This window comes from Oncorhynchus kisutch, linkage group LG26 (assembly GCF_002021735.2).
Source record: "Oncorhynchus kisutch isolate 150728-3 linkage group LG26, Okis_V2, whole genome shotgun sequence".
NCBI lineage: Eukaryota > Metazoa > Chordata > Actinopteri > Salmoniformes > Salmonidae > Oncorhynchus > Oncorhynchus kisutch.
The window spans coordinates 28,568,489-28,579,145 of NC_034199.2; the positions used below are offsets into that span (position 1 = coordinate 28,568,489).

At 48.2% G+C, this 10,657-nt stretch overlaps 1 protein-coding gene across 8 annotated transcripts in view; it reads left to right on the forward strand.

Moving 5' to 3' along the window:
• The window catches only part of LOC109877771 (LIM and senescent cell antigen-like-containing domain protein 1), a 95,456-nt gene that overhangs the window by 34,944 nt on the left and 49,855 nt on the right, over window positions 1-10,657 (forward strand). Inside the window, exons 1-2 of one of the 8 annotated variants that reach the window (XM_031806298.1) lie at window positions 224-228; window positions 8,291-8,295. The exons of 4 other annotated variants lie outside the window; for them this stretch is intronic. Coding sequence is in view for 3 of the 4 variants with exons in the window: in XM_031806299.1 (XP_031662159.1) it covers window positions 2,529-2,731 (203 nt within the window). In the remaining variant the exon portion in view is untranslated. Of the gene's footprint in view, window positions 1-223; window positions 229-2,070; window positions 2,732-8,290; window positions 8,296-10,657 lie in introns of those variants that run through there. 3 more of the 8 variants (XM_031806299.1, XM_031806292.1, XM_031806293.1) reach the window with 3 other exon arrangements.

Consider the following 10,657-nt stretch of genomic DNA (forward strand, 5'->3'; position numbering starts at 1 on the left):
TCCTGAGTCCTTTTTACTGGAGCCTCCTTTGTCTGCATGTTGTTGGGGCTAACCCTGGATTTAACCTGCAGGAGAGGAAGCCACATGAACAGAGACATGACCACATGAACAGAGACATGACCACATGAACAGATACATGACCACATGAACAGAGACATGACCACATGGAAATGCTCCTCCTCTCCTCAGTATAATCAGTATGCTGTAATTAGGAAAGCAGCTCAGAGTGTTTCCTGTTTTGGTCCCGCCTTCCGTCCCATTGTCCTGTCAGTTAACACCAGTGTCTCACAGTCTGTTTTTGGGATTTGTTTTCCTGTGAGGCCTTCTTTCTCCTAGTAGTTTTAATCGGAGTAATATGTGAATGTGCACCTAGCAGTAGGACACACACCAGGGACAGGAAGGAGGGAAAAGCTGCCCCCCATACACACACACACACACACACACACGGGGGCTGGCGTCAGCTGCCAGCACCTATTTTGGACATGATACTTTCCTGGGCGTCTATTTGTGGAATGATGGAAACAGGCTGGAATAGCAGAGAGAGGAATGCCTGTGCACTCCTGGTTTATAGTCTCTGGTAGAGACTCTGTGGAGAGACACACATGTCCACAGTACTCCTCTCTAGAGAGACACACAGGCTGCCACACAGCATTGAGATTTGGAGCGGGAACACTACCCTAGCTTTAAAATAATTGGACAGAATAGGTTTTCTTCTGGATAAATAGTTTTTCTTACAGAAGAGATGAATATGTTCCCACCGAATCAGAGTTATTTGAACATCTCCTGTAGATTTATGCTCCTGGCCTTTTGGTGGTGTCGAAGTGTCATTTATTTAAGGTCAGAGCAGGAAGATGTAGGGGCGCAACTTTGTTTCTAGAAGTGTGGGAGAGGGCATATATACACGTTGTTTTATATATACATTGTTTATTCAGTGGGATAAACACCCCAAACAGCCTACCCGACCGCTATAGGCATCTGCATGGTCCTAAAGCACACCGTTGCCTTGTTTTGTATCACATTCCAATGATAAAACTGGAGGGGACAAAAATGAAATTTCTGAATGTGGGGGGGACCCCCTTCCCCAGTGACAGTTTCTCCCCTGGTGGGATGAGTGTAGCCACATAAACAACTATCAGTCACTTTGATTTGTAAATGTTTGTGAAGTGTTTATTCAGTAGATTAAAAATGGCATAATATGGATGAGATTACTTTTATATGGGGCGGCAGGTAGCCTAGTGGCTAGAGTGTTGGACTAGTAACCGAAAGGTTGCAAGATTGAATCCCTGAGCTGACAAGGTAAACATCTGTGGTTCTGCCCCTAAACAAGGCAGTTAACCCACTGTTCCTAGGCTGTCATTGAAAATAAGAATTTGTTCTTAACTCACTTGCCTGGTTAAAAAAATATTTATGTTTTCATATTGCAGAGTGCATGTTTCTCTCCTTAATCTCCCTTGAGCAAAACACTGAGTTGCTCAACTCAGCATTGTTTCTGACTTGGATCCATGTGGTGGATCTCCCTGAGCGCGCGCACACACACACACAGAGCTATGACTTTAGCCAAACCATCTGTTTCTCTCCTGGAAGTGAGAAATCACAACATATCTCCATGAGTGATAATGTAGAAGTGTGTGTCAGTGGGGGCTGCTGAGGGGAGGACGGCTCATAATAATGGCTGGAATGGAGTCAATGGAGTGGTATCAATCACATTAAAGATGTGGTTTCCATGTGGTTAATACCATTCCATTGACTCCATTCCAGACTGGTGTGTTTATGTGTCCAGTGGCACAGTAACCTCTGTCCGTTAGATGGGCCAGTTGCAAAGTCAAAATGTATAATATTACAAAAATGACCTTTTTGTCCTTAATTGAAGGTTAGGGTTAGGCATTAGGGTTAGCATTGTGGTTAAGGTTAGGTTTAAAATGTGATTTTATGATTTTGTGGCTATGCTAGCTAGTGACCACTCTGCAGAGCTGCCTCCAGGGCAAAATTCATTACCATAAATGCCAACCTGCATGTGAGAGAGAGAGTTGAGGGAGGGTGAAATGGAACGAGAGAGTATGAGCAAGGGAGATAAAAAGAGAGAGAGGGAGGGTGAAATGGAACGAGAGAGTATGAGCAAGGGAGATAAAAAGAGAGAGAGAGGGTGAAATGGAACGAGAGAGTATGAGCAAGGGAGATAAAAAGAGAGAGGGAGGGTGAAATGGAACGAGAAAGTATGAGCAAGGGAGATAAAAAGAGAGAGAGAGGGAGGGTGAAATGGAACGAGAGAGTATGAGCAAGGGAGATAAAAAGAGAGAGAGAGGGAGGGAGGTATCAGGGATCTGTGTGAAGTCAGGGCAGTCAGACAGTCTTCTTCTCTGTCTCAGTGCTGCTCAGGCCATCTCTTTCTAGACTACTCCTACTTTTTGGATTGGACTGTTCTAGGACTGAGTGTTTGGGAAAGAGCCTGTATTTGGATAGGGCCGGGGAAGGGTGTGTTGGACTGGGAGCTTATACTAACTAGTATTTGGACTACCGAGTCGTGTCCTATGGAGGTACAGGTTCAAAGTCAGCCACAGCCCCCCACCATCCTGGAGAATGGGGAGGCCCAGGACCCTGAACCACACCCTGCGGAGTTCAACGGTCATCGTCATGCCAACGGTGGGGAGGCAGAGCTGCCCGTCTCCAAGTCTCAGAGGAGACGCAGCGATGTCAAAGTCTACAAGGAGTTCTGTGACTTCTATGCACGCTTGTAAGTCCGGGAGCCATGATACACACACACTGGGGGAGAAGGTGTGTGTGACAGGATTGAGTGGATTGTTGGTGTGGATCTCTGAAATCACCTGTGTGATCCATGGCATAAAGATCTGCATAACTTCTGAGTAGTGTACATTGTTTGGGGGATTAAACCCACTCAGTTGATTAAGGGTTTAGAGTTTTCACATTTGACTGTGGTTGACCTTTGTTTGTATTCCTTGTTGTTTGGGGTTTTAGGCTGGGTTTCTGTACAGCACTTTGTGACATCTGCTGATCTAAAAAGGGCTTTATAAATACATTTGATTGATTGATAAATGCTTATTGGAAATGTGAAGAATTTGAATAATTCTGGTATTGGAAACAGTTTGATTATTGGGAACAATTTGATGATCTGAACTCTATAGAGTTATTTGACATGAATAGACTATTGGCTGTTTTCTGCTACAGTGCATGCTGTCATGGTGTGGTAGTAGACAGTGGCTCAGAGACCCTGGACTATTTTAGTGTGGGGGAAGTGTATTATGCAAAGTGAAATATGCTGGCAGGCATGAGAACTCTGTGCCATGAAGGGATCTATGGGACGAGGGCAGGCTAAATATATGTGAGCTTATGTTGTGGCCCTGTGGATAGTTAGAATGAATGTTACTCATATTATGGGGGTCATTGGGGGTAATGTTATCAGCATTATAAGTATAGTCACTGAAAATATGTCACATTTGAAGTCTCCAGTCTCAAGGAAAATGTCTGGAATGCTAATCATTAGCAAGGCAATAAGGAGAGTCACACAGTTTGAGACTTTGACTTATTCAGAGAGGTTAAGTCCGATCCTTAGATGCCTCAGGTAATCTAGCACAGACCATACAGTTTCTTTCAACCCCTGGGGCAGAACTAACACTCCAGTAGGTAAATAAAGCAGAAACCCTAACTTCTGTCAGTCGCTCAGATATGTGATGACAACCTGGTCCTTTTATAGACATAAGCACTAGAGACAACACAGGGAGGGTCAGAAGTTCAAAACCCTGTGCAACTTGATGATACATCTCTCTCTCCCTCTCTCTCCCTCCCTCTCCCTCCCACCCCATCTCTCTCTCCCTCCCTCTCCCTCCCTCTCCCTCCCTCCCTAGAGAAGATTAAAGCTAGTCCTTGTTATTAAAAGTTACAAAAGTGGACAAACAAAACAAAAAAATTGCAAAAAAACGTATCTTAATTATTGAAAAATGTTTGATAAATGTGACCATTAAAAGAATGGTGATACATCTCTCTCCCTCCCTCTCCCCCCCTCTCCCTCCCACCCCCCCTCTCTCTCTCTCCCTCCCTCTCCCTCCCTCTCCCTCCCACCCCCTCTCTCTCTCTCTCCCTCCCTCTCCCTCCCTCTCCCTCCCTCTCTCTCCCTCCCTCCCTCCCTCTCCCTCCCACCCCCTCTCCCTCCCTCTCCCTCCCTCTCTCTCCTCCCTCCCTCTCCCTCCCTCCCTCTCCCTCCCTCCCTCTCCCTCCCTCTCCCTCCCTCTCCCTCCCACCCCCCCTCTCTCTCTCTCCCTCCCTCTCCCTCCCTCTCTCTCCCTCCCTCTCCCTCCCACCCCCCCTCTCTCTCTCTCCCTCCCTCTCCCTCCCTCTCCCTCCCACCCCCTCTCTCTCTCTCTCCCTCCCTCTCCCTCCCTCTCCCTCCCTCTCCCTCCCACCCCATCTCTCTCTCCCTCCCTCTCCCTCCCTCTCCCTCCCACCCCATCTCTCTCTCCCTCCTCTCCCTCCCACCCCCTCTCTCTCTCTCTCTCTCTCTCCCTCCCTCTCCCTCCCTCTCCCTCCCACCCCCTCTCTCTCTCTCTCTCTCTCTCCCTCCCTCTCCCTTCCACCCCCTCTCTCTCTCTCTCCCTCCCTCTCCCTCCCTCTCCCTCCCACCCCCTCTCTCTCTCTCTCCCTCCCTCTCCCTCCCACCCCCTCTCTCTCGCTCCCTCCCTTTCCCTCCCACCCCCTCTCTCTCTCTCTCCCTCCCTCTCCCTCCCTCTCCCTCCCACCCCCCCTCTCTCTCTCCCTCCCTCTCCCTCCCTCTCCCTCCCACCCCCTCTCTCTCTCTCTCTCCCTCCCTCTCCCTCCCTCCCACCCCCCCCTCTCTCTCTCCCTCCCTCTCCCTCCCTCTCCCTCCCACCCCCTCTCTCTCTCTCTCCCTCTCTCCCCCTCCCTCCCTCTCCCTCCCACCCCCTCTCTCTCTCTCCCTCCCTCTCCCTCCCTCCCTCTCCCTCTCCCTCCCTCTCCCTCCCACCCCCCCTCTCTCTCTCTCTCTCCCTCCCTCTCCCTCCCTCTCCCTCCCACCCCCCTCTCTCTCTCTCTCCCTCCCTCTCCCTCCCACCCCCTCTCTCTCTCTCTCCCTCCCTTTCTCTGTCGCTCCCTCCCTCTCTGTCTCTCCCTCCCTCTCTCTCTCCCTCCTCTCCCTCCCTCTCCCTCCCACCCCTCTCTCTCTCTCCCTCCCTCTCTCTGTCGCTCCCTCCCTCTCTGTCTCTCCCTCCCTCTCTCTCCCTCCCTCCCTCTCCCTCCCACCCCCTCTCTCTCTCTCTCTCCCTCCCACCCCCTCTCTCTCTCTCTCCCTCCCACCCCCTCTCTCTCTCTCTCCCTCCCTCTCTCTGTCGCTCCCTCCCTCTCTGTCTCTCTCCCTCTCCCTCCCTCTCTCTCCCTCCCTCTCCCTCCCTCTCCCTCCCACCCCCTCTCTCCCTCTCCCTCCCTCTCTCTCCCTCCCTCTCCCTCTCTCTCCCTCCCACCCCCTCTCTCTCTCCCTCCTCTCTCTGTCGCTCCTCCCTCCCTCCTCTCTGTCTCTCTCTCCCTCCCTCTCCCTCCCACCCCCTCTCTCTCTCCCTCCCTCTCCCTCCCTCTCCCTCCCACCCCCTCTCTCTCTCTCTCCCTCCCTCTCTCTGTCGCTCCCTCCCTCTCTGTCTCTCCCTCCCTCTCTCCCTCCCTCTCTCCCTCCCTCTCTCTCTCCCTCTCCTCTCTCTCTCTCTCTCTCTCTCTCTCTCTCTCTCTCTCTCTCTCTCTCTCTCTCTCTCTGTCTCTCCCTCCCTCTCTCTTTCCTTGTGAAACAAACTCACTAAGTTAGTATTAACTTGGGGGAAACGACCAATCACCTCACACTGGAAGAAGTTAAGCAACACTAAAGCTACCCTTAACAAAAAAATGGTTTACTGAAAAAAGCTACTTTCAAATGAAGTTCACTACATCCAAACTACTTTGTGAAAAAAAAGTCATATCTAAATCTGAAATGTCATAGACTACAAATTGCAAAAACAGATCACTCTGGAGTCAGATGTGTAATTTTGCCTATTAAACACAAAAACAGTTTCAAGTGTGAATTGTGCAGGTTTGATGTCAAAAAATAGTTCTTGCCTACTTCACCCATATTTTATTAAAATGTTTGCTAAAAAGTATAGTATGTAGTTCCAGTAGTTAGCTACACCACTACATGATTAAAAAAAGTAATTAACTACTGAAAACACTACCAAGATTTGAATATAGTTCAACTACCACCAAGCTCCATCAAAATGTAATTAAATTACTAGTTGAACTACATGTAGTTAACTACTCCCCAACACTGATCATGAAGTATTTACCAACCAGCTCAGCACCTCCTTCATAGTCTTTCTGTCTTCCTGTCTCTGGGGGGAAATGCTTGAGGCTTGTGTCATTTCCTACTAGCAGAGCCAGAGAAGGGCTTCTGAATTCTTCCTTTTGTCTGATGTCACTCCAGGGCCCTGACAATATGGCCCCTATATGTTCATACATTACATCAGACAGTGTGATGATAGCTGTAGAATATCTTGATGGAACCTCTGCATTGATTCCACATCTTGTGCCAATACGTTCTATGTGCTTTGGAATGTAGTGAGTTACTGTAAATCAGATCAAATCAAACTTTATTTTTCACATACGCCGAATACAACAGGTGTAGACCTGACCGTGAAATGCTGAATACAACAGGTGTAGACCTGACCGTGAAATGCTGAATACAACAGGTGTAGACCTGACCGTGAAATGCTGAATACAACAGGTGTAGACCTGACCGTGAAATGCTGAATACAACAGGTGTAGACCTGACCGTGAAATGCTGAATACAACAGGTGTAGACCTGACCGTGAAATGCTGAATACAACAGGTGTAGACCTGACCGTGAAATGCTGAATACAACAGGTGTAGACCTGACCGTGAAATGCTGAATACAACAGGTGTAGACCTGACCGTGAAATGCTGAATACAACAGGTGTAGACCTGACCGTGAAATGCTGAATACAACAGGTGTAGACCTGACCGTGAAATGCTGAATACAACAGGTGTAGACCTGACCGTGAAATGCTGAATACAACAGGTGTAGACCTGACCGTGAAATGCAGAATACAACAGGTGTAGACCTGACTGTGAAATGCTGAATACAACAGGTGTAGACCTGACTGTGAAATGCTGAATACAACAGGTGTAGACCTGACCGTGAAATGCCGAATACAACAGGTGTAGACCTGACCGTGAAATGCTGAATACAACAGGTGTAGACCTGACCGTGAAATGCCGAATACAACAGGTGTAGACCTGACCGTGAAATGCCGAATACAACAGGTGTAGACCTGACCGTGAAATGCCGAATACAACAGGTGTAGACCTGACCGTGAAATGCCGAATACAACAGGTGTAGACCTGACCGTGAAATGCCGAATACAACAGGTGTAGACCTGACCGTGAAATGCCGAATACAACAGGTGTAGACCTGACCGTGAAATGCCGAATACAACAGGTGTAGACATGACCGTGAAATGCTTACTTTACAAGCCCCTAACAAACAATGCAGTTCAAGAAAGAGTTAAGAAAATATTTACCAAATAAACTAAAGTAAAAAATTATAAAAAGTAACACGATAAAATAACTATAACGAGGCTATTTACAGGAGGTACCGATACCGAGTCAATGTGCGAGGTAATTTGTAGGTAGGGGTAAAGTGACTATGCATAGATAATAAACAGCGAGTAGCAGCAGTGTAAAAACAAAATATTTACTATATAAACTAAAGTTTTAAAAAATCAAATTTAAATGTAACACAAGAGAATTACATAACAATAATGAGGCTATATACAGGGGGTACCGGTACCGAGTCAATGTGTAGGGGTAGAGGTTAGATGAGGTCATTTGTAAAGTGACTATGGATAGATAATAAACAGTGAATAGCAGCAGTGTAAAAATAGAGAGGGGGGGGGTCAATGTAAATAGTCCTGGGAGCCATTTGATGAATTGTTCAGCAGTCTTATGGCTTGGGGGTAGAAGCTGTTAAGGAGCCTTTTGGTCCTAGACGTGGTGCTCTGGTACCACTTGCCGTGAGGTAGCAGAGAGAACAGTCTATGACTTGGGTGACTGGAGTCTTTGACATCTTTTTGGGGCTTTCCTCTGACACTGCCTAGTATAAAGGTCCTGGATGGCAGGAAGCTTGGCCCCAGTGATGCAACTGGTCAGGATGCTCTTGATGGTGCAGTTGTAGAACTTTTTGAGGATCTGGGGACCCGTGCCAAATCTTTTCAGTCTCCTGAGGGAGAAAAGGTGTTGTCGTGCCCTCTTCATGACTGTTTTGGTGTGTTTGGACCATGATAGTTCATTGGTGCTCTGTAGTGTGGATCCTACTCTAGGATGTACAGCTACTAGGCTGTATGATGAGAGAGGGAGGAGGGTTACAGTAGATAGACACCTCACCCTTTCCCCCTTTCTTCTGTCTATCTATCTGAGAGGGAGAGGTGTGTGTGTGTGTGTGTGTGTGTGTGCGAGCGTGCGTGCGTGCGTGCGTGTTTGTCTCCTGGGCACACATTGGAATTCTGACCTTTGAAAAAAGCAGGCCGTTTCCCTCCCTTCTCCACCTCCTCCCTCTTTTTCTCTCTCTTCATTACATCAGGTCTGACTAATAAACAACACACTGTTTGGAGAGACCGCTCCCTTACTGTCACTGAAAAAAACATTGGTATCCATTGACATGAATGTGGGCTTGAGTTTGTGTGGGACAGGGAGTAGCAGTCCTCCCTGTAGCTCTGAGATTGGATAGAGAGATGCCCTTATTTGAACTAATTTTCTCTCCTCTCCTCCTTGCACACACATACTGTACACACAAAGTGTCTCTCACATACCCTTCACTATGGCTGCAAGTTGTCATTTAAACCGCTTTTGAACCTGATGTTCCTGGTTCAGGAACACCAGGTTCATAAGGGGGAGACGCAGGCTAGAGCTGCCGCTTTCAAGGAGCAGGACTCTAATCTGGACGCTTGTAAATAATCCCGCTATGCCCTCAGACGAACCATCAATCAGACAAAGTGTCAATACAGGACTAAGATTGAATCCTACTACACCTGCTCTGACGCTCGTCGGATGTGGCAAGGCTTGCAAACTATTACGGACTACAAAGGGAAACCCAGCCACGAGCTGCCCAGTGACGCGAGCATGAGCTGTTCCGGACGATTGTGTGATGACGCTCTCCATAGCCGATGTGAGCAAGACATTTTAACAAGTCAACATTCACAAGGTCGCGGGGGTAGGCGGATTACCAGGACATGTACTCAGATTTTTTCAACCTCTCCCTGAATGAGTCTGTAGTACCTACATGTTTCAAGCAGACCACCATAGTCCCTGTGCCCAAGAATACGAAGGTAACCTGCCTAAATGACTACCGCCCGTAGCACTTACATTGGTAGCAATGAAGTGCTTTGAAAGGCTGGTCATGGCTCACATCAAGGTGGTAAGGGTAGGTAACAACACATCCGCCACACTGATCTTCTACACGGGGGCCCCTCAAGGATGTGTGCTTAGTCCTCTCTTGTACACCCTGTTCACCCACGACTGCGTGGCCACAACGGGGGTAGGCCTGATCACCAACAACTATGAGACAGCCTATAGGGAGGAGGTCAGAGATCTGGCAGTGTGGTGCCAGGACAACAACCTCTCCCTCAACGTGAGCAAGACACAGGAGATGATCGTGGACTACAGGAAAAGGAGAGCCGAACACTCCCCCATTCTCATCGGCGTGGCTGTAGTGGAGTGGGTTGAGAGTGTCAAGTTCCTTGGGGTCCGCATTTCCAACAAACTATCCTGGTCCAAACACACCAAGACAGTCATGAAAAGCGCACGACAACTCCTTTTCCCCCTCAGGAGACTGAAAAGATTTTGCATGGGTCTCCAGATCCTCAAAGTTCTACAGCTGCACCATCGAGAACACCCTGACCGGTTGCATCATCATCTGGTATGGCAACTACTCAGCATCCTGCCGTAAGGCGCTACAGAGGGTAGTGCATACAGCCCAGTACATCACTGGGGCCAAGCTTCCTGCCGTCCAGGACCTATATAAAAGGCAATGTCAGAGGAAGGCCCCAAAATTTGTCAAAGAATCCAGTCACCCAAGTCATCAAATCAAATCAAATGTATTTATATAGCCCTTCGTACATCAGCTGATATCTCAAAGTGCTGTACAGAAACCCAGCCTAAAACCCCAAACAGCAAGCAATGCAGGTGTAGAAGCACGGTGGCTAGGAAAAACTCCCTTGAAAGGCCAAAACCTAGGAAGAAACCTAGAGAGGAACCAGGCTATGAGGGGTGGCCAGTCCTCTTCTGGCTGTGCCGGGTGGAGATTATAACAGAACATGGCCAAGATGTTCAAATGTTCATAAATTGGTCAAATAATAATAATCACAGTAGTTGTCAAGAGTGCAGCAAGTCAGCACCTCAGGAGTAAATGTCGGTTGGCTTTTCATAGCCGATCATTGAGAGTATCTCTACCACTCCTGCTGTCTCTAGAGTGTTGAAAAAAGCATGTCAAAGATCTCTGCCACGGCACAACCCAAGGGGGGGCGCCAACCCAGACAGGAAGATCACATCAGTGACTCAATCCACTCAAGTGATGCACCCCTCCTAGGGACGGCATGAA